This window comes from Linepithema humile, chromosome 2, assembly GCF_040581485.1.
Source record: "Linepithema humile isolate Giens D197 chromosome 2, Lhum_UNIL_v1.0, whole genome shotgun sequence".
Taxonomy (NCBI): Eukaryota; Metazoa; Arthropoda; class Insecta; order Hymenoptera; family Formicidae; genus Linepithema; species Linepithema humile.
In genome coordinates, this window is record NC_090129.1 from 11,288,165 (window position 1) to 11,313,755 (window position 25,591).

The window sequence follows — 25,591 nt, forward strand, 5'->3', positions numbered from 1 at the left end:
GCAACTGCATACTTTTTTTTCAACCAATGTGTTTTCTTTATATTAATTCATTTGTCTCATTAAAGTATTAAGATAAGATTCTCGAAAATTGAATGTTTTCAAGATATTTTGTATTTTATGTCAAAATGCTGTAACACACTTTCAAGCCTCATAACTCGAAAAGTATTTAATGACGAATAACTTCATTATAGTGTTTTGAAAAGCTCTTGACACCAGCTATTAGATTTTGAAATCAAAAATAGGATGTTTTATTTGAAAAACTCAAGTTGACCCCCAAATAACCTTCAAAATCGACTTCAAGGTCAAACTTAAAGTCACCAACTTATGGCCCCCAATGACCCCTACAACTTTGGTCTATATCATTTTTCTTGAAAATGTCTTTCTGAAAAGTTATTTACGTGGGGTTTTTAAAACACCCTGTGGGACACCCTGTATATCCTTTATGTAACAATATCCTTATAATATCCTTTATATGCTTGAAACCTTTTCAAAACACATAATGAAAAGGCTCATATGATAACTATCAAATATAATAGAAGAGCGAGCCGTCGCAGGATATTAGTGCGAAATTTTTAATTTTTCTTAAAGAAATTAATTAATTGATCCACATGAGACAGTTAAATTGTACACCGATCTCAGATCGAGATACATAAAGTGTACGAAAAATTAAATACATTGTTCTCACGTATCATAATGTACTAATAGAAATTATTGGAAAGAGAGGAAAAAAGAGAAAAAAATATCAGGGCGCGAGTGGCTAAGTCGGAAATTGAACCTGGGTCTTCCGCTTGCCGAGCGAATGTTCAAAAGAATGTTCGAAAGAACATTCGCCCGGGCAAGCGGAAGACCCGAGTTCACAAAATAAATATATAAATTTAATTATTTTATAGATAACATATAAAAATTATATTTTGATGTAAGAAGCATAATAGTATTTGAAATTATTTGAAAAAGTTTAAATCTTTTAAATATAATATTAAATTTAATGAAAACATTTATAAAAAATGTATGATTTATTCTATCAAAATAATTCTATTTCAGGCATTTCATTAAATTAAATAAGAGGTTAAAGTAACCTATAATTAGGGTATAAACCTAATAGTTTTTTTAGCTTACTTATTTAATTAAATAATAATAAAAAAATAAATAAAATTTTAATTAAAAAATAATTAAATAATAACTATAGATTAATATATTTATTTTCTTTTTTTATTAAAAATTAAAAATATTTTTAAAATTTTTTAATTTAAAAATTAAATAAACATTAATAATTTATAATATATATTAAAATAAATAATATTATAAATATATATAAAATTTATAAATATTAATTTAATTCAATTCCCGGCTTAGCCACTCGCGTCCTGATATTTGAATTAATTAATTTCTTTAAAAAAAATAAAAAATTTTGCACTAACATCCTGTGACGGCTCTAAATGCTCTTCTATTATATTGTACTATAATTTTATCCATTTCGGCCATTTCAAAGTTATCGAATTACTATGACACTTAAACATCAGCAGTCTGTGTTTGCTAGGCCAATTGTCACATCAAGGATCAGTTTTTATTTTGACGTCCTCATAACCACCGCAATCTTGCTCTCATTGCTGGAACATCCTCCGATCTTGCTTTCGTTGGCCGGATCACTCGCCGATCTTACCTTCGTTGGCTGAACATCTTACCATGAAGACTTCAATAAGTCTACATGTACTATGTTTTTTGCCGGCAGATTTGGGAGAAGAAACAATATCTTCGGATTACATTTTTTGGACTCAAAGGACATCACGTTAATATTTCTGGAGGCGGTCGTTCGCTTCTTAAGAAAAGAAGGGTGATCTCTGTAGGAAGGATACGTGCGTATGCGGCGGAGATACAATGGGTCACGGATATAAGTGCCGATATAGATACCTACATCTATCGCGTGTCTAGATAAATAGATAAATACATAAATATAAATTCATTCATTTCAATGAACAGTTTACCTTAGCACGTCGCTCTTTATACGCATATTGATGCTGAACGCCATGAACCTTCTGACCGTGGCTCTCCAGAGAACATCTCTGCGTAAAACTCTTTTCGCAAAGGAAGCATTTGTAAGGTCGTACTCCTGTGTGCGTTCTCGTATGTCTTTTGAGATCAAACGTGTCGTTGAAGCCCTTTCCGCAGAACGTACAGAGATAACGCTTCACGTCGCTGTGACATTTCATGTGGCGATTGAGAAGTCGCTGGAGACTGAAGGTTTTGCTGCACACACGGCAGGTGAAACGATTGGGATCATCCTCCTGTTAAGCGAAAGATCAAAGTACATTCTGTTCTAATGGCACCTTATAATTTCACAACACATCTTCACAATTTGATACGGTAGTTACATCACATTCTTAATAACGATGGTTGCGTACATTTTACGTAAAAATATTTATAATGTTGCGTTACCTTGCCAGGCGGCGTTCGATTCACTCTTTCTTCATCTCGATTAGTTGTCGCTTGCCTTTGACCCTCGACGGCTAAAGGATTCTTTATGCCGTGACCCCCGTTAACAAATTCTATCTGACAGTCATTTGGTAAACCCAACTGTGAACCGATGAAAAGGCACGTTAATCTTTGTCGAGTTCTCTTAGATTATCATAAGTTTTATAACATCGGATAAAGCACTCAAATTGATTGACATTGCATAGTACGCGTAAGAGCGGAAACTAACAATTCACTCTTTTTTTTTTTACCGTGATGTATACGGATGTCATATCGGATCGCAATGTGTCCATAAACTTATTCAAATGATTCAATCGACGTTCGAATAATTCAATTCGATCGATGTGGTTTGAGTAATTCGTGGACAAATCGCAAGTAAGTCTAAAAGAGGATCAAGTCAACTCGATCACACTTCGAGACTATCATTTAACATCGTAAAACGAACAAGTATGCTTTTGCCTGGATCAATTTGGTTGCTTACCCTTTGTTGAAGTACACCGACCCGTTGTGACAGCGGTGGTTCACCTACTGGCCCGTTAGTTTGAGCTGCATTCACTGTGCTGGGTGATACAACCGGACTGTGGGCGTGTTCTGCCAGCGCGCATGATGGAGAGGTGCCGGTTGAAGTACCGTCCAAGGAACAGCTAGCAGTGCCGGGACTGGGCAAGCTTCCACCAACGCTGCTGCCAGAGTCTAATTCTAGCCCTTCGATATATCAAAGGAAACCAAACCATTAACGTGAAATTAGTTCTAACCTGATTATAGCCATCTAAATTGACAAATTAAGTTTCTCTTCAGCAAACATTTGTCTATATTAATTTTTTTATAGTCTTTTTATTTTTAATATTAATTACTCAACATAACTCATCTTTCAAATAATAAATCTGCTACAATTGCACTTAATCTTGCCGGAGAAAAAGATATTGTTATCTGCATAAATTCTTTATTACTATTAAGGGAAAATATTTTGACTACAAATATTGTATCATAAAATAAGATTAAAAGAGCTTAAAGGAATGCTAGGTCTTAGTGTGAAACAGCTATATTCTATTATAAAGACATGAGGAGCATGTTCGATGCTCTGGGGGATGATTGTGTATCATACAAGATAGTGAAAACACTATCCGCAAGGATAGCTGAACCGCACAGTCATTTGGGCTTAGCCGAAAATGAGGTCTTTTTTTGGTGTAGATAAGCGCGTTATCGGTATGTTGTCGTCGCATCTACTATCCAAAGGCCAATGGCGCGCTTATCTACACCTATCTACACTTATCTATCCCGAAAATGGACCTCATTTTTGCTCCTCAGTGTACACAAACGTTTCAGCCTGTCGTCAGGCCATCTTCAATGTCACATAAATAAATAAAATTAGTGGGCATTAAAATCTGTGTCTCAATAAGAGTTGAGGTATGTGCATTCAGTTTATATTTTCTTTCCTTTTATTACTTATTTTTCATTCCGGTTTTAATTGAACTCCGGTTTCGAATCTGACAGGACTGACGAATATGGATCATATTAATTTTTATTTGTAACGGACGAACACTCAAGAAAAAATTTTAATGCGCACTAAAAAATTACTCAGAAAAGAATTTCGGGAATATGAAGCAACATTATACAGGGTGTTTTATAATGTCCGTGCCAACGCTCGTGTGCGAGTAGAGTGCGGTAAACTGAATAGAAAAGTCCTTTACCGTTTTGCAATTTTCGCAATAGTAATTGAGATATTAATTAAAAGAGATTGACGAATAATCGCGCGTTGCGCGTAGCTAGATCGTGGGCTGTACACTCTAAACGTGACAACAACGAGGATCGCATGGCAACGAAAAATAACACGTAGCGAGAGCAGGAGTGATATGCGTTGTTATTTTTCGTTGCCATGCGATTCTCATTGCTGTCACGCCTAGAGCGTACAGCCTACGATCTAGCCGCGATCAACGCGCGATTATTCGTCAATCCCTTTTAATTAATATCTCAATTACTATTGCGAAAATTGCAAAACGGTAAAGAACTTTTCTATTCAGTTTACCGCACTCTATTCGCACACGAGCGTTGGCACGGACATTATGAAACACCCTGTATAGAACAGAGATGGGAATTAGTTGTAACTTTCGGCTCGATTATCTGATTGACGCCTCTTGCTCCCTCCTTGCCACTTGCATGCTAGCAACGAGTCGTCAAACGCGCTAACAACGCGCGTAACTAAAATGCGCGATATTCAGCCTCAGGAATGTCCATATCACAAATGCAACAAGATAATAAATATGGGATAAATATAGGTTTCCACCTGTGAGGTACTATTATTGACACGTCAATAATAGTACCTCACAGGTGAAGTGGAAATCTATTGTCCTATATTTATTAACTTGTTGCATTTGTAATATGGACGTTCCTGAGGCTGACAATGTGTATCACGTATCTTAGTTACGGACGTTGTTAGCGCGTTTGGTGACTCGTTGCTAGCATGCAAGCGGCAAGGAGTGAACAGTAGGTGTCATCAAAAAATCGAGCCGAAAGTTGCAACTTCCCATCTCTGATATAGAAGACAGTTTCGTCCTTCGCTACAATTTGATTATGTTTTCGGTATACAAAAATTAAACGTGCTAATGCTTGACATTTAAATGCATTCTCACAAATTTGCGCTCAAATCCTTATTATTAAATTACCGTACACTGAGGAAAGTCAAAAACAATGGCCGAAACGTCTGTACTCTTAATTTGAATAAATAACTGAGCACGTAAAAAATCCAGCTCTGGCTCTATTAGTTTGTTTATTAGTGTAATTGATTATTAAAATTAATATAAACCTACAATGATCATTACAATAAGATGTTCCATTAAACGATGTAAATTATATAAAATAAAAAACGTGCTTTAGAACGAGTATAATAAAGCGCAATAGTTCGCTTGTATCGCATTAGATAGAGAAGGTAGAGAAGAGTTCATTTGAAATTAATTCATGGCCATTATTTATGTGTTCAAATTATAAAAAGTAAAGATTGACTGAAAGAATTTTTTGAATTTACTTAGTATGTTGTATGTGATAAAACAAAGTACAAAACCACCGTAATATTGAGTTAAAAAATTTTGAAAAGTTACAACTAAAATAAATTAAAAATTACGTTAAAAAGGTAATTTTATATATGTAAAAAAGAAATAAATTTAAACATACAATATTCCATATCGCTGTCATCAACGGTCTAAAGAGTGGAAGAGGCAGATAATACGTGTTGTTTAATTACAGGTTCGAACGTTAATATTAGCTCTAACAGATACATAACCAAAATAATGGAAGACAAAAGAGGAAGGGGATATAACAATATTGAGGAGTAGAAAAAGAGATGTTAGGAATCAACGGGAAGGAGAAAGGAATATGATTTATAAGGGAGGGGGGGGGGAATAAGTTAAGAATCGGGAGGTATGACTCGGATAAAAAGTCTGTATCATTTTGATTGTTGATTCCCGTGCTTTGACGTTTAATGAAAATCATTTCAGAGGTCAATCTCTTATTGTAAGAGAGTTCCTCTTACGTACCGGTTCTAATGAATCTTTTTAAATTATACGAGATGGAAAAAGCAATCCTCATATCAAAGTTCTTCGCAATTGAACAAAAATCTTTGGAAACAGACTTAATATAAGGCACAGTCAAGAATTCTTTATTGTCATTCCTATCAGAGTCAGTATTATAATTGTCATTGTAGTTAATAGTCCTATTATGAAATAAGTATCTGAGTCTTTTGTGAATAGTTGAAAAAATAAAATTTAATGGATAACCGTTATTAGTTAAAATATTTACAATTGACATTATGTTCTTATGATGGAATTTCGGATGAGAAAGTAAAAACATTCTGTGTCTATTAGTCCCAAAATATTATATATTAATTTATTTATAATATAATATTAATTATATTAATTTTATTTATTTATGTGAAAATGGCCTGATGATAGGCTGAAACGTTTGTGTACATCGTGTCTTTGTAATAGAATATAGCTGTTTCGCACTAATTGTAAGACCTAGCGTTAGTTCTTTAAGCTTTTTTAATCTTATTTTATGATTTTTCAATCGGCAAAGCTTTATTAACTTTATTTTAAATATTGTATCATTTATAAGATATTGCTGAAGAAAATTACCTTAAAAACAATGGAAACTTTTGCATATGTCTAATATTAGAGCCGTTTTCTAATTGCACGTCGTTTATTTAATAATTACATAAATATGAAAACAGTCGGGAGAACTTACCATTACCGGTAAAACTTAATCCTGGGCTCAGAAGACCTTGATGTTGCTGCTGTTGTTGCTGCGGGTGTGGCGATGCGGTGACTTGCTGTTTCGTCTGATGCTGCAATTGTACTTGAATTTGCAGCTGCTGCTCCTGCTGATGCTGATGATTCTGATTCACGTGCAATGGAAGCTCCGGGCGTTCCTTCGGAAGTGGCTGATAGCCCGACTCTCCGGCCGCGTAGCTTAAACCCGCGAGTTTAGACGCATTGAAGTGTTGTGGGGTCGTGTAATGTCTGGGAAAGGCGAGATCAGAATAATATTTTATCTCGATTAAAACTCATAATTAATATTTGTTACAATTGACTTTTTTACTCACTGCAGATAAAAGTAAACACGAATGTATCTGTTAATCACTGAGCGAGAAATTAGTTTTCACGGCAATGGAAACACTCACCTCGTGTCAAAGCCTCTGGTCAAGGCCATGCTGTGCTCGGGGAAAGGATCGACGCTGGGCTCGACGGGAGTGGTCATTTGACTGGCGTCCTGGCCGATTCCGCTGCTGCCGGTCGAGGCGGGCGAATGCAATGACTCCTCCAAGAGATCGCTACCGCCGTCGTCGGTTTGCAACCTAGGCAACAAGAGATCTGCGGCGTCACTAAGACTTTCTAGTAGCGCCGTGTGATCGGATGGTGAATTGAAGGTCAAAGTCGCCGCGGTGAACTGCAACGGGTCTACTACGACACCGGTCACCATGTCTACCATCATGCCCGTGTCAGTAACGTCGTAGTTACCGTACGGGGCGGATAACAGATCGTTTGTCTGAATTTTGTATGTCTCTTCTTCTTCCTCCTTAAACATCAAACCGTAGGATGCGCAAACATTTGCACAGACATTCTGAAGAAGAGAATACTGTTTGCCCTCCTGTGCACTATACTGAGCGTGCTGAGAATTATCTTGTTGACCGGTATCGCATTCAATTCCAACCGCTGTCAATGGTGTAAGATATGCATTTCCTGAAATAATAACAGAGGAAATGGAGACTGTCCTGTGAAAGTCATAAACTTTATTAGTTTGGATATTTTTGTAATAGATGATATTATCTTTTACTAAAAAGATATTTTATTTTATTGTAAAAGACTACCAATTTTCATTGTAAATAATGTTTAAAAAATGCAACAGATAAAGTGTGTGAGCATTGTTAAAAATTAGAGATCACTAGTATTAACCAGTTCAGTGGTAATGTATCATATATGTACAAAAAAAAGTGCCAAACGTGGTAATGTATCATATATGTACATTTTTAAATAATTCCAATAATTTTCAACAGATTTGCATAAAACTTGATATTAAAAGGTTTTTTGGGCTGCTGAATTCAAATCTGATGTCAAAATTGCAAAATTTAAAATGGCGAATCCAATATGGCGACTATTAATTGTTTAAATAATTATAATAATAAACCAATAATTTCTAACATATTTGCATAGTATTTGGTACACGAAGGCTTTTTTTCAAATGTCGAAATAAACAATTCTTTTTCACCTCCATCATTAGCTGGTTAAATATTTTAACGAACCCCCACATTTTGGTTTACACGATCATAACTTTTGATTGGAAGATCGTAGTAAACATTTAAAAAAATCATTGTTCTCGTCTTGGAAAGCCCTTTCAAATGAGTCCTCACTCGACCTAGTGCCATTTAATATTTTTTACCCCTATTCTACCCCCCCCCCCCTTCAGGGCGTGAAGGACGATCCACACCCATTCCGAAAAGTAGCTTTTTCGAAAACTTTGAACTTGTGTTTCACCGTTTTTTGATATTTTAACTTTTGACTCTTACCACTTTTGGCACAAACTCTTTGCAAAAGTCTACCACTGAACTAGTTAATATTATTTTAAGACAGTACTATGATGAATTATGTATTATTGGAAAACAAGAAAATGAGAAAATTTGATAAAAATCTAGCCGAAGCTATTGTTAACACCGTTTTGACGCGTATGAAAAATTTGTGAGACAAATAAAGGTGAGAAATGATTAACCTTGAGCACTGTTATATTGATTGGCGAAGTTGGCCAAATTGTTGCCGCCTTTTAGGGACTCGTAGAACGGCGGCAAGGATCCTGTCGGCGGCGAACTCGGTCCATAGTTGCCGCGTCCTCCGTTTCCTCCGGGAGGCATACCACCTCCACCGGCGCCACCGCCTACGGCACCGCCACTGCCACCACCGCCACTGCATCCGCCGATCATCGTTCCGTTGCTGCATCCACCGATCATCCCGTTGTTGTTCGACGAGGGCGAGGAATTGCCGGAGCCGCCGCTGCCGCCCGAGGAACCGTTGTTGCCCGAGTTCGAGGATCTGCCATGCCCCGCAGCCGCTTGCACCACATGCGAGCCGGACAGTTTCACGGCCAGCAGCGATCTTGCAATCGAATTTCCGGAGATGCGCGATGCTACTGCGCCATCACGACACTTCTCCTCATCTTCTTCTTTTCGTTTCGGTACTGCATAATCAATCGGCTGTTCCTGAAATAATTATTAATACATTTATTGAATTATTGCTATTGTTTTTTTCATCGTGTACAATATTATAATATTTTTTCAGGGAGGGGAAGGGAAAGAGAGAAGAAGGGAGACCTTTATCCTTATATAAAACTATTTATTTTTATATAAAAGGAGATATATATATATATATATATATATATATATATATATATCCTTTTCTCCTTTTTTATGTTTAATTCATTTATATTTAATTTTTATCTTCCGCACTGAGAAAAAAGAATAGTAAACGTTAGTACAATTATAGTAAATGCTACAATAGTGACCGATAAATATATGGATAACATCAGCCTCTTGTACTGATTACAAGTGTGGAATGTGGTTACTACATCTTATTGTAATAAATTTTACAAGTGTTCCTACGCCTATTGTTGTAGGAATACACATATACAGGGTGAGTCAAAATAATCTGATGTCCTTGCCATATTCTTGAGCGAATTCTGAGACGATTTTTCCTTTTACAAAATTTTGTCCGAAGCTTAGTTTTCGAGTTATAATTGAAAATAGGTAGCAACTTACGAGTTCGGTACAACGGGCAGGCAGGGACGCACAACGTATAATGAGACTGTCAAGTGTTTACTTTCGTCTCATGACGCATTTTACCGTCCCTGCTTGTCCGTTGTATCGGATTCGTAAATAGCAAACTATTTTCAATTATAACTCGAAAACTAAGCTTCGAACAAAATTTTGTAAAAGGAAAAATCGTCTCAGAATTTACTCAAGAATATGGCATTGCAAGGACATCAGGTTATTTTGAATCACCCTGTATATAATCTATAATTTAATCAAACAAATACTTCTGAATACTGGCACGACGCTGTCCAAGCTCCACGCTTTCAATTGTTTTTCAACGACTCATCCGTGCTTATATTAATGCGAATCCGCCAGGTTCGTAACTATCTGAAGAATACAAAATTCTGAAATGAATGGCATTTATCACTGCACAATTCACACATCACATTCTAAACGAAACGGATACTCACTGGGACTCACTGCGAAACTCGATGGATAATTCGAATAAACGTCGCGTCGGAACCAAAGAAACTGCGTATAAGAAAACGCGAGCTATACCGCACGGAAGACGCCAAACGATACAATGCACGATGCGAACGGAAAATGGCGGAAAATGATCGCTACGCGTGCGAGCATGCGTACATCTAAAGTCAGTATTTACTTCCTTGGTAGTAAGGACCTATGGATCTAAGAATATATGGACAGAGCGATAGTCAGCGGGGTTGAAGCATGGACCTAGGAATATATGGAGAGAGCGATAGCCAGCGGGATTAAAGCCAGAGGGGCAGGAGGAAAACTAGTTTACCAAGATGGCGGCTACGGATAACCCGTGTAACTAAACGAGTGCGGAATTTCTAATATATGAATATTATTCATTACGCAAGCGCCAAGCCAAGATTAGGTTAATAACACCGCCATTTTGTTAGCCGACCAACATGCCGCTGCATGATTTCCCCCTGCCGCTCAGGCTTCATCCCCTTCGCCTATAAGACCACGTATCGCTCTGTCCATATATTCCTAGGTCCATGGGTTTACCATTGTCGATAGTACTGATGGTTACCAGTCTTCTTGAAGTATACTTTACAACTCATTGTTGTAATCGATACTTATGCACTTGTAAGAGTTATTACAATACGGTTTACTACAATTCAGTTGTACAAGTTTCAAGAATCGATTGTATGCCAAACTACAAATTTTTTTAGAGTTACTATTTTTTGTGTAATGGTTACCACAATTCCGTTACTATACTTGCTGTTGTAAATGTGACAATAGTATTTTTCTCCGTGCGGCAATTAAAGAAAGATCAAAGTCTGCGTCTTTCTCATCTTATTCCTTTTCTCCTTTTTTAAATCTCTATCTCTTTCTCTCCCTCTCTCTCTCTCTCTCTCTCTCTCTCTCTCTCTCTCTCTCTCTCTCTTTCTCCTTCCCTCATTTTCTCTTCCCTCCCACAAAAATAAAAATAAAATTAATTTGATAAAAACGTAAAAGACAATAAGAAATGTTATTAAAATGTAACAATAAAAAATGATGAAAATAAAACATAATTTTACACAAGACAGGAGTATAATAAAGTAATGGCACAGTAAGAATATGAGAGATACTATATATGAATACAATTAGTGATTAAGTGTTAATACAGCTAAGCGTGGATTACATGCAGTCAAAGGTTAATAAATTACAATCATTCAATCGTTCTTTCCACCTTTTTTCTTCTCTTGTTTTTTTCTTTCTTGTTTGTTTTTTTATTTCTTTACCTTCCTTTTTTTCCTTTTTTTTACTTTAAATTCTCTTTCTTTCTTCTTTCTTATTCTAGCATTGAAATCTCCTTGCGCAATAACTTTTTTTGCTCTTCTTTGCTAACATTTCCCAGCTACTCTTTGTTCCTTTTACTTTTTACGTATATAATTCTTTTTCTTTATTTTTCCACATTTGACATCAATATATCTTAATATTTATTAGTTGAACATTTCTAAAAATAAAATATTATATAGATCAACATATACTGGGTCAATCATATATATTATGATTGTTCTCAACATGGATGAACCTATAGATCAACCTAGTCTTAGTTTTTAAAATTGAATCGACAATGGACAAGTATTTGCATTTTTTATTTTTTTTTCCTCATAAGATATATAGCTATACACATTATTACGTATAGTCTGACTTTCATAAGATTTATGTTCTTTCGTATTTTGACATTAAAAACATCAGACCGTGTAAAATGTTGACCGCAGGAAACTGTTTGACTGAGTGTTAAGCAATGTTACCGTGTATAATATTATATTATAGAATATTTCCTTCGCCCTTCCTTATCTACTTTATCGCTATACATAATGCATGAGATGCTGTGAGGATTGCAAGTCGAGATTAATGAAGCATGACTGCATCAGCCTAATAACAGGATCCTATGGTCCCTTCATGAATGTATTTTAAATATCTCATAAACCATATTTTTATTAAAATAATTACACTAATCGTACGAAATATACTTTAATAGATAACTGCTGCTGATTCAGCTAAATATGCATTTCTTCAATTAGTTAAAAAAAATTAATTCGCAAATATGTAAGTACACATATCTATAGTCACTTTAAGAATAAAATTGTTTCGAAAAGTGCCCATCTAGCGAATATTAAGGTTTATTTGATAAATTTCGTCTAGTTTACCTGTTCCGGTTCGGGAGCTTGCACTGGATCGACTCTCTCAACTTCGATCTTATTGCCTTCTTTCCTGGAGGCTGATTGACCTTGCGGCGGCACCCTCTGGATAACCGAGACTCTGGTAGGCGGCTCCACATGAGGCGTCTTTGGTGGCGTCTGTGGCCTCGGCAACGCGATCTTTTCCGACTTGGACAGGAACTGGGGAGGATCATCCGAAGCTATTGGCGGACTGCTGTATTCTTTTCGTTCTGCTCGGGTGAGCACATGGCGCCTACTGCCGTACGGCACATCGCCACCAAGAATGCTGGAGATGAAGCGTCTGGGTTGTGGACTTGTTACTAGCTGCGGTGGTGGAGACGGAACCGGACTGCTGCTGCGCAAGGATTCTGGGGATTCTGTCGCGCGGTCATCATCGGTTTTGTCGCGATCTGTTAACCGTTAAGAAAATCATTAATTAATTTTGAAATCTCATAGTACTTACTTTGACAAGCTTACTAAACCTTCTAAAAATTATACAAAAATCTTTCTTTCACATAAAACAAAAGTCTTCTGACAATTAATTTACATGTAAACATATATATTAATTTAAAAATTGACAAGAAAATTACATTTCATAATTTTGACGAAAAGTTAATTTATTCATGTTAATGCAAAAATAAAAATCATGTTAGAAGTTTTCATTTCTAATGCCATTAATTTAATAAATTTGCAGTAAGTCAGGAATATTAATAATCTATTTCAGTATTTTGGTCAATACCGATACATTATTTATTACAATGAAGAAAATTTTATATAAAAAGTTACTACGTACGACAGTAGCCGCAGACCATGAATCATAAAAATTTTTACTATGTTTTTTACATAATGACCATAGTATTTAAGCTTATAATTTCTCTCATGGTCTGCGCCTACTGCTGTATCATAATAATTTTTAATATAAAATTTCCCAAAAGTGTATGGCCATAAAAAAATCTTTCTCTCTTAAAGGCATTTGAAGAATTAATATAGATATAGAAGAACTCGACTCTCTCTCTCTCTCTCTCTCTCTCTCTCTCTCTCTCTCTCTCTCTCTCTCTCTCTCTCTCTCTCTCTCTCTCTCTACTATATCAGTTCCCATTTGGTGATGTACAATGTATGATAAATCAGGGATGTCGTGCGCGCGTAAAGCGATTTCTATGAATTCCTGATTAGGCGTTCACGCATTAATGTACGGCATGCGTAAAAACGCGCAGAATTCAAGTGAACTTCCCGGTTTCAAGGTTCGCACGATTTTGCAGTTCACGAAGCATGAATTTACATTCGCAGCAAGCGGCAATACTCGGCTTAAAAACGACAAGAATTGAATCTCAATACGATGAATCGACGGAGCCTGGCATACGTAATGTGTGGACGCACAGTCATAGTCGTGGCGGTTGGCCCGCTCCGTGCCTGAATTTACGAGCAACCTTGAAGATTCGCATGTACCGTATGCCGCACTTTACGGCTCTTTCGCCGGTACATTCGCCCGTCCTTCGCGCGTACGTGATCTCCCGCTTTTCTCCTCTAGTAATTTTCAGTGCTGTGTAAGGCTGTTGTGAAGTGAATATACCCAGGAGTAGTTATTTTTAATTAATGCAGCAAGTAATTGATTGCAGCCTTGCTGCTGGCATTTTTTCCAAATATAAACACGTATTAAGGATATTTACATCGGTGATTTTGAAATAATTTTTATGTTCGTGTATAATTTTTTGTAAACAAAATTCTTCATTATTGTAACATAAAAGATATCGCTAAATACATCGTTTATAATTTGATATTATTTTATTTTATATTAATACGTCAATTTGCATTAATAATTTTGCTTTTTATGAATTGTTGTCGTAACATAATGTACCAACATTATCATTTATATTGCAATTCTAATGAGGTCCGTCATTGAACATGTGGTGTGCATTGGTCTCTTGACTTTGACATCGAGTGCTTTTCGCCAATGGAGCACGAGGCCATTGTACATCGCGCAATCATGGTTGGAGCGACAACCAGGAAACTAACTGCGAGGACACAAAGTTTTACTGAGGCCATTACGAAGAATGCATTGTAGGAAGAGAAAACTTTTGACAAATCGCCTAGTCCACAAAAATATATACTTTAATTATTTGCTGATAAATCTAGCATATAGTAATAAAAAAACAAATATAAATATAATTAATATTTCTGAAAAATATATTATTATAGAGAAAATATATAAATATTTAGAAAAAGCATCTCATATTATACAAATAATAAAAAATGTGTAGAGTGACAAATAAGAAATTAATTCAAAAAACTATCGATAAAATATGAAGTCAGGAACCTAAGGAATGTTAAAGTAATCAAAGTAACATCAAGGTCAGGCGAAGAATTTAAATCTCATGGTACGACGTCCTGTCCCTACCTCGACGAAGGATTTTGCTCTTTTCGAAAGACTCGTCCCTGAGCTCGAAACCGCGACGATCCCGGCCTCGAAATCACCGAGTTAGACGAGGGCGCCTAACGACATTTTTACGCAATCGCTTGCGTCACGACCCGAAACCCCGAAGGTAACAGCTACAGCCGTGATCACGGGGCACCAAAATGGCGGTTCCGTTCGTTGAGCAACCTTTGGTACCGCACGGAGAAAACCGCGTCGCGTGCTCGCGTGCGTGAGTTCCTCTAACCAAATCCCCCTAACAGGTTCGGCCGCGCTATAAATACCTGCGCGATCACCGTGACCAGGGTACCGATGCACGCCTTTACCTATCTTCGGTTCTCTCTTACTCCGATCCTCCGTCTTGCTTGTTCACTCGGCAGCCGATTCCCTCCGTTCGTTCTTCATTTGTCTCTCTTTCTCATTTTTCCTTTCGTTTCTCTCTCCCTTTTAGATGAAGAGAAGTGAGAGAGGGAGAAAATGAAATGAGAACCGGTACGAGTTGGAATCGGAGAAACGGGCTTGTTCTGTGTAGCAACCAGAAGATGAGAAGATGAGATCGACTGATAAAAGGTCGGGAAGGCAGGAAAATCTCGATAAATGAAAACTCGAAGCACAGTTCACAAAAATTCGAATCAATTCTGTGAACAATACATTTGTTTTTATTTTTCTTAATTAAATCTATTGTCTTCAGAAAGTTGTTGAAACTAATACCTTCACTGATTTAAGAAAGTAAAAAGCGATAGTTTTTACTGTTATATTATATATATATACATATATATAAAATGGTATAATAAATAATTTTTTTTATAAAATGCGATCAACTGTATCAATATTACAAGATACAATGAGAAATATATCATATTTGTTAAAATTCCGAAGAAATGGACTGAATTTTCTTAGACGAGCAAAGATAATGTATCAAGCCGAACCGGTGCGAAAAGTGCTGATTGTGAGACGAATGCGCTTATTCGCGGAACGAAGTGCCTGAAGAGCGATCGAGCGGAGAAGATCAATGTCGAAGTCGAAGTAACGACTGAATTCTCACAATTCCCAACGCGAAATCCAGGAGCGCGTGCTGGAACGAGTGGAGTATACTTCCTGATACAAGGCTTCGAGGTCGTTGGCATTGTGGCTAAGCGCGCTCGTCGAATCTATCGCCCGTGTTTCGTGGCATTTTTTTCGGCCGTATCTGTTGCGGCATCGCATCACGATACCATTGCTTTCAAGATATATTCAATGTCAAGGACAAGTAAAATTTTTGTTTAACGTTAAACCACGAATATAGTCCGAAAGTGCGTGACATACAACTTTTAAGTCAATCCCAAATCGAAATGTAAAAATTTTATTGCGTTTTTGATTCCGCATTACAATCCGAGAATCATGGCGCTACATTTAGCCTTGAATATAGAATGCGGTACGAATCCTCAAGTCTTCGGCTTTCGATCAACAGTTACCTGCGGTTTCTCAAGAGAAGCGATAAAACGTCCGTCTTACGACGTTTACGGCGACCCGTAAATATTCCGCGCGTTGCTCCGCGAATATAAATGTACATATATAAAAGGCAACGTGTCGATTACTTCATCATTCGACACATTGTTTCTGGCCTGTATGTAGATAAGCGCGATAAACGCGACGACGTAAACGGCGAAGGCACGTTTGTTGCACCGCAACGTTAGCCAAAAGGAAAGGAAAAACCAGAAAAAAAAGGACTCGAGAGAGCAGGGAGCGGTCGGTCGTAAGTAGGTCGGCTAAGCCGTGGCGTTTCGTTCGATCGAGCAGATATTATCCGCCAACGAAGGCGTAAGTCCGATGCCTGACAATCTGCATCGTCCGCGGGAGAACCTGCAACAGGATCTCACTTGAACCTGATCACGACCCGGGCGCTTTATGCACGGCGGGTTCTTTTGAATCTCGCGCTTCAATCTCGGTGTTCCTCGTGAACGTCTCCATTTATCTTTTTCGGTAAGCTCTCTCAATGCAGAAAGTCAACAACGATCGACTGTATTACATAGCTCAACTTTTATACACATTCAACTATTTTCCTGAATTTTTATTTAAAACGAAATAAACAAAATTCCTTAATTCTTTTTTTATATCTTTACCTTATTTTTTCTTACAGTCTGATGTTATATTAATATTATCGTAATACACATGACGTTGGTAACATGAAAATTGAGATATATTGTATATTTTTTTAAACTAAAAAAATTCAGATAGACGCATTGTGCGACACAAAATCGACTTTGAAATCGTCCAAGGACCGAGAAAGTGCGACTCTCGTGTACGCGGTCGCGCGCCCCTGCGTATGCGGTATCTGCGTAGCGTTTGCGTAGCGGTACCGTGCGTGGGTCGTCGTGCGGAGAGCAAGGTGACACCGTATACACGGTCACTTGCTCACTTTACGTAATGGACGCGTGCAGAACGGCGATGTGTGCGTATTTCCTCCATCATGCCGTCGATCGGCGCGAATTTGCAGCGCAGTGTGTTTCCGCGCGCTTCCACGCACAAAATTATTTGCATCTTGGTGTTTTATGCAATCAAAACAACAAAATGCACTTTGTGCGACTCTAACGTAAATTTGCGACAGAAAATCCGCATTAGAATAATTTAGCATCTAATTTGACACAAGTAATGATCTTATCCAGGATGTTTCTTTCTCGTGGCAATAACTCGATATGTCTATCGACTTGCGCATTTGATACATACGCTATTTAAACTATCTTCAAGAGAAATATACACATTACTTTATTATTAGTGCGACGCGCTGCAAACTTGAATTTAAAGTAAATTGTTGGCACGACTTGTAGTTTATCATTTCTGAATTATATTTTGTTTTTTATCAATAACAATTATCACAAAATTACTCGCGTTGATCATGTTTAACTTGCGGTTTCTGTCAGTTTGATTGTGCTTTTTACGTATCAAATGCGTCAAATTGCAGATAATGCACAGTAAAGCAAGTTCTGTGTTTCCTAGAAGCTGCGAAACACGCGCAAAAATACATTTGTATACGCTTTGCTAACGCCACGCTTCAGAGAGTCTTTTCTACAGTCGAGCGGAAGATCGAAGCGTTAATCAACAATGACGTTTCTCGCTTGACCTTGGCACTCGGTGAAAAGTCGCGAATAAAAAAAAATTGTCGAGCGCTACATTTTGCGCCGGAGGAACAATGAAGGGAAGAAGGGAGATTGTCTCCCACTGCAGTGGGAGATGACCAGTGCAACTCCGACGCGACCAGTCGAGCATATCGCCATAATGCGAGAGATCGCACAATGTCGCGGATATAACCGAAAAAGTTGTCATTTGAAGGAAAGTTTTAGTGTTTATTCTAGACTGTCGACATTTTTCAGTTGTATTTTTAAGCTTCTCTGATAATCAACAATTTTCACGGAAACGCGTTATCGCTCATTTTTATGATCATAGAAATAATAATTAATAATAATAATAATAACCGGAATAATAATTAGCGTGCGTGTAACTCTACCAAAGAAGATACTTTGAATATTTTCTACAAAACACGGAAATAATACAAAAAATACCTGCACTAAAAGTATTTTTATCTAACTTTCTCAAAATATGAGCTGTCAAAGTATGAAACTTTTGCAATGACAATCGCTCAATAAATGCGAGTATTGATTTTACGTCTTTTTTAAAAATAAGATTATTAAATTTTATTTTTACAATAAACATTAGCATTTGCATATTTGCAATGCTGATAATTATTATTAAGCGCTCCACATGAGAAAAATAAAAGTCAAACTGAGAAAAGGCGACTTTTGCTTCCAATTGTTGGTTTTTCCCATAATTGTCCATACAATAGAATTGTTCAGCGTTGGTCTAAAAACTTCATCAGTAATCAGTCTTGCAAAAGCGACAATAAAACGTGGCAATTAGTATCGTGCTAGTTACAAAATTACTGTATACGCGTCACTATTATCTTGCGATTTCAAATATGCAACTATTCGTATTATTCAATGTTGATTATACAATGCGTTTTTTGTATCCTTATTGCATAATTGAAGTTTAATTATCATAAAAGTTATAAGTCGATTTATGTCTCACTCGATTAAATGCCTGTTCATGAATGAAAACGTTAAAGATGTAAACAAGATGATGTAAATACAAGAGAAAGGCTCGTATAAAAATCTATTAAATTAGAGAAATTAATATAATAACACCGAGTCATCGCGCAAGTTGTTGGTGCGAAATGTTACTTTTCATATAGAAACTTATTCGTCTACATTGAGACATTAAAATGTATATCGATTTCAGATTGAGATTCTTAAGGTGTACGCAAATTAAGTACATTAATCTCACAACGAAGAATCAGAATGTATGAATTAAATAGGAAATTATTAAAGGAAAAAAGGAAAAGCGAGAGAATAACTTTCAGGGTGCGAGTGGTTAAAGCTGGATTTTGAATCCGGGTTTTGTACTTGTCAGGCGATTCTTTCCACTAAATCTCCCTCAGACTCCACGCTTTTAACATTCCTTTACCGTTAGTCACTCACGCCTTGATATTTTTTTCTTTCCTTTAATAATTTCCTATTTAATTCGTATATTTTGATTCTCCGTAAAATCAATGTACTTAATTTTCGTACATTGTAAGTATCTTAATCTGAGATCGGTGTACATTTTAATGTCTCAATGTGGACGAATAAGTTTCTATATAAAAAATAAAATTTTGCACCAACAACCTACGAGATGGCTCGGTAAGCCATTATTATATTAATTTGGAAGATAATCTAACATATATGTAAATAATTGACAATATTAAATAAAATTTATTAAATGAAAGAAACGATTAAATCGATCATCATGTTAATATTTGTGGTTAATAATATTTCAAATAAATAAATTCTAATTTCAGAGACAATGCTATTAGTAATGTTATCCTTTCTAATTAAAATAATAATACTAACGGAAATGACAGTGCTAAAACTACCTTGGCGAAGTTCTATTCAAAGCACTTTGATTTTTTTCCAAAGAGACAAACTAAATCAGGAACCGTGGCAAAATGGTCGCGACTGAGCGGTGTCATTCGGTTAGTCGTGCTAAAGCATTATATCCATATGTATATCGCATGACCAAGCCACATCATTTAACAATAACAGGTATATAGAGTAGTTATACAAAGCGTAAAAACATTTATTTAGATAAATCCGAGTAAGATAATTGTATAATTTTGTGAATAATTTTGCAAATTTTAAAATTTATCTAAGATTGTAATTGAGACTTGTCAAACTTTTTATAACAAATAAAATCCACACACATAAATCAAGAAAATCTGGTTGCGTTCCAAAATTCACTGCCAGTATTGAAAATCTACAATATACGTAGCGTAAACTATAGATTTTAGGAACACAGCCTCTGCAATTATGAATGAAACTCTATAATAATATTGCTAGAAAAATTAATTTTTTCCATCCGAAGGAGAGATTTGCGCCCATGTGAATCTACTTATGTTCAATAATCAGTGTCGAGATGTACAATGCAACAATTTACGTAGCTCGATGAGAGCGCGCGCAACGTTATTATCCGCGATCGTCACGCTTGTAATAATTTACCGCGGCGAAATGATTATACCGAGTATCTAGCTAGCGCCTAGTATAGAGTCGCGATTTACCATGACGCGTATTCGCTTTTGCACTTGGCCCCCTTGCTCAGAAAGAATTTCGGTCACGGTCCTCTTGCGCCACTAGCTATCGCCGTTGCCATATACTCGCTGTCCTTTCCGTACGTGTCGGGGTGCGTTCTGTCAGTGTGCGTCCAAGTGACGGCATGTGTACGTGATGTACCTGCTTCGATGAGAACCTGTTCCCTCGCGCGCGCGAAACATTCAGTGTCGTTTTACCAATATACCTCGATTGTATACGTGTCTGCGGGGTGTTCCATAAGATTTGCGGAGATGGAGAAGTTAAGCTGGCGAAGATGTATTCTTCAAATAATTTACGGATGAACAGGATTTCACGCTCTTGTTGAATACTTATTCAAAATAAAACCCAAAGAATTAGGTCTACACTAGTCATTATGTAACAAAAAGATACACATTTGGGTTTTTAAATACACATACCATGTATAATGTAAAAGAATTTAGTAGTAATAATTTTTACATTAATGTTAGTAATTAAGTTTAATACTTGAATTAATATAAATAATTTATGATTGTACGGCGTATCTAATATTCGGCAATCGCATGGAGAGCATATGAAATTTGTCAGATATTTAATTTCACGCTTCTTTTTTCACAGTACGTCACGGTACCGCGTAGAGACTCGTACCCCTATATACGCCTACATACACACGCACAGGCAGACACGTACGATTAGGCATGCATGCACGCATCGCAAGGCTTACGGGAGATGCATTGTAATTCGTCGCAATGACTGCACATCCTGGTGTACTAGCCTTTGCAACAGGTGCGCGTCACTAAGCGCGATTACCTGCGTGTCAACGACAGTTAAAGCTCGTGTGTGCACTGGATGTAACAGTATTTATCTGTACGCTCGCCACGGTACGTACGTACGTATGTGATGCGTTAACGGCGTCTCTTTCAAACCAACATTTTTTTCTTATCGATGTAACGCAGGCTCGTAATGTTTGCATTGAGGATTTGTCTGCTTCGAGCAAAATTACCGAATTATCTTAAAACTGTAAAAATTGGGATTTAGCTTTAATTTGATGTTTCAACGAATAAAGTTGATTTAATTTCTGAAATAATTTGGAGAAACTTTAGTATGAAAATGTTAAGACTGTAATATTTTAAATATTGATAAGCAATTAGATAACAAGCTACTTCGATAATTTTAATCCTTTCGTCATGTTGAATTTAATATTATATATTCCACGCACACGGCGACAGTGCGAGATCCTCTTTTGGTGCGACTAGTCGCTAAGTAGAATGAGCGTGCGTCGCACTGCAATCGCATAAAATGTGCGCCGTCGGGCTTGATCCAGAATGACGCTGCGACGAAAAAACGACTGACTCGAAACTCATTAAAATTCTAGTGCCGCGCGATTAGTGGACGAATGACTAAAGAATTTAAGATAAAGCTACATATGCGTGATGCGTGCTAACTGAAATTATTGCGCCGTTAAAAAAGAAACAGATATGTGTTGTATATCCGCATATTACCGAGTTAAATTTCGAAAAAAAAAAAATTAAACTAAATACATTATATCATTAAATATTAGTGTTTAAAATTGTTGGAATATTTTTTTTAACGTATTAGATACATGTGTAGTGTGTAGGAGCAAAGAATGTAAAGTTTAATAATAATTTGACAAAGATTTGTGTGGTTTTAATCAGCCTTCGATTATCACTTTGAGGAATGCGAAGAGTTCCGTATTTTTCGTAGTGAATTTCTAGTCAGTCACGTCCTTCTAGTCCCCACCATTCCTTCACCTTCACGGCAAGATTCTAGTACTAATACAGTACATACTAATACAATCGCCTTGGCCGTCGTAGAGACTGTAGAGATCACTGACAGCGGATTTATGCTTTTGCGCTACGTTATGCAATTTTCGCGTGAAACCGAAGGTTCCCACTCTAACGGACGCAACGGGAAAAAGAACTCTGTTTAATATATATGCTAAATATAATCTACAAAACTCATTAATATTGGCGATGAAAGAAACCTGTCATTTTAAGACTGTGGCCATGAATTCATAAGAAATACGTTCAAGATCGTGCAATAAAGACAATCATGTCGCGCGTAAATAAATTTTACTTATTAAATATATATATATATATATATATATATATATATATATATCAAAATGGAAATAACTTTACAAATATATATAAAAGAACAAGTTACGATAAATAGTTATCGTCTAATTTCTGCTGAGAAAAAAAAAACAGCGCAAGATAATTATTCAAATCGTGCAATATTAACAGAATTTTGGAAAATTCTGCAATTCTGGAAAATTAAATTTCACAAAAATTGAAAAGTTGATTTTACATATATTTTTATGTACAAATTAATACTAATGAATTTTTCGTTAAAATTTTGTTAAATTTGTTCGCAACTATAAATTTCAAAATTTTTAGTAAAAGCAAGTCAAATTTGTGTTATACTCCTTTAACATACGTTAACATATGTATAGGATCGCTATAGGAATTTTAGAAAATCTTTGGGAAAAAAATGTTATTTTTGCTTGATGTGATACCCGATGCATCGCTTTAGTGTGTATTCAAGTCTTTTCTTCGGTAGGCATTAAAGTCACCAGTCTGGTGGACAGAACATACACACGTGTCGGCATATTTATTATCTGACCATAGTGTGAGCGCAGGAAACGTTATACGAATAGTGCGGCGTATCTTTACGATCTTGCATAGATACGTCAGTGCGGATTCCGTTGGCTCGTCAATGCGGAAAATTCAAATAAAAATATGTACAATCGCACGAAGAGATTTTTACATAACGTCGCAATTTCCCAGACAGAATACACGCGTGGATCTTCCTCGTCAAGGATAACGACGACGTTCATTAGCGCGACAAACGCCTACTTGACTTTAAATCTCATTCGATATACATACAACGTTAAGGGCTCCAAGTGATGTGATATATATTTAATGAGTCAATTTATAGGCGAGTCATTAAATTCGGGGAACGATAAATCACTTAATTGGATTGTCGGTGCACTAATTGAGCGCACGAACGGCTGCATCGGTCACGCCGTGAAAAAAATTATCGTGATAAATGATAAATATAAGCCGAAGATGACGTCAAGTCGGAAATAACGCACGCGGGCGCACAAAATGATCATTTCCGTATATATGTTTAATTAACATATATAATTATAATATAAACCGCACACCGGCCGAGAGAGAAAGAGAGAGAGAGAGAGAGAAAGAGAGAGAGAGAAAGAGAGAAAGAGAGAGAGAAGAACTCGTTGCACCTGCAACGAGTGATCGTCGGTAACAGGCCATCGACACCGTGTTTCGCGCATGATTCGTGCTCCCATGAGCGCAGCAACCTGACGCAAGCGGGAATCAGTGGCGGGAAGAGTGGCAGAAGAAGGAGAAAGAGGGACAAAAAAACGCAAAAGACCGATGGAGAATAGAAAAAAAAAACGGTAAAGGAGAAGCCGCCCCGGGTCTAAGTCTAAACCTGTTTTAGAATTACGTTTGGTTCCCACCTACTACTCACTATACCGTTGCAAAAGTAACTCGGACCGACCTTGGCTAGGCAGCCGCCCGAGAATAATAATAGCTGAAAAATCAGCCGTGAATTATGTAACTAAACTAAAGGGTAATGTCGTCCGAACGCGCGCGCGTATGTTTACGAGCAATTGCTTTATTCCGGTTTATCTTTATCGGCTACTGAAAAGAAAATCATTGTACGCGCAACGATTTACAACGACATAAATATGATTATGAATGTTGCGAATAAACAGCGTTACGCCACAAGCGTTTCATCAAAAACTAAATGCATCGATTAATTACGACTTGTAAAAACGTACTTAAAATTTCTTTCTCAGTGCATCAATATGCACATTATCCTTAAAGTAATTTTTTATCTCAAATTCCGCGTTGCGTCGCAAGTTTGGACGACGATGAAACAACGATGTAAATAAATGATCGTTGTATACATTGGCGGTATAAATTGCAATCATGTTTACGGCCGTTTACTCACTATACCGTTCCTCATCAGCGCGCGGTTGATGCACGGAAAGGATGACCGTTGTTCCCGACGAAGCCGTTCGTACGACGTAAACGCGATTATGCAATCGTCCGCGCGCGCATTTTGCACAAAGTAGCAATGCATATAATTAAAGCACACATAGCATTACGGAGATATGCGAACAAGTGCGCTTAGCTGTCAAAGGTCAATCATTACTCAAGCCGAGCGACAACTTGGCGATGAAATGTTTTTCCTCTTAATGTTATAACTAATGTATCACTGATTATATCGAATTGTAAAAGACACCTAGCAGATGAATCATTAAAGAGTGATAAGAAAGAGCACTCACGTGCAACGCAGTGACCGTGAAGGATACGAAGGATTTTATTGTCCAATAAAAAAGTAAAGTCCGGCTCTTTTACGTGGAAATTTAATTGCAAAAAAAAAAAGAGATCGTTGCATCGAAGCCGCCGAATTTACGAGAACTGAGTATAATAAGCCGGGAATATATGGGCGATACGCGGAATAATTAACATAATGTGCAGCGCATTAATGATTCACGAAAGCAAAAAGTTTGTACCTGCGTCGCGCGATAACGTCCCGAAAGGGTATACGAATTTTAATCGCACCTGTACCCCAAAAGACGACCGCACCTGCGGCAGAAGTGTAACATTTTGGAGCGTCTCTCTCTCTTTCTCTCTCTCTCTCTCTCTCTCTCTCTCCCCCCTCTCTCTTTCTCTCTTTTTTCTTTCCCACTCGGCGGATATGTCGAGCCGTAAGAGAACATTCAACGAGAGGGAAGCCACAAAGTTACATTTACGCCCTAGCCTCGGTTGTTCGAGTTATTGATGGAGCTGCATTAAGGATTAAACTGTCGAGATCGTTATCTTAATTTTGCACGCGATAGCTCCGTAATGCCGATAATCGGCATATCAAACGACTGTGTACGCACGCAGCACCAAAAAGATGAAGATAATTGTCTTACTTATTAATCCGTTCCTCGTAATAATTGCGCGATGCGCCATAAAGGTATGCGAGAATCTTCACCGCGATTTAATATTTATTTCTTATGCGTGTCATGTGTATTATCTACGATGTAAATTTTTAACGGAAG

General features: G+C 36.9%; 1 protein-coding gene across 3 annotated transcripts in view; it reads right to left on the reverse strand.

The window, feature by feature from the left end:
- Nucleotides 1–25,591, reverse strand: part of LOC105669074 (transcriptional regulator ovo) — a 33,993-nt gene that overhangs the window by 6,541 nt on the left and 1,861 nt on the right. Inside the window, exons 2-8 of one of the 3 annotated variants that reach the window (XM_012361816.2) lie at nt 12,427–12,848; nt 8,725–9,208; nt 7,142–7,700; nt 6,706–6,980; nt 2,951–3,174; nt 2,434–2,571; nt 1,983–2,282 (exon numbers count right to left, since the gene is read on the reverse strand). In XM_012361816.2, the coding sequence (XP_012217239.1) occupies nt 1,983–2,282; nt 2,434–2,571; nt 2,951–3,174; nt 6,706–6,980; nt 7,142–7,700; nt 8,725–9,208; nt 12,427–12,848 (2,402 nt within the window). The remainder of the gene's footprint in view (nt 1–1,982; nt 2,283–2,433; nt 2,572–2,950; nt 3,175–6,705; nt 6,981–7,141; nt 7,701–8,724; nt 9,209–12,426; nt 12,849–25,591) is intronic. The other 2 variants (XM_012361819.2, XM_012361817.2) reach the window with 2 other exon arrangements.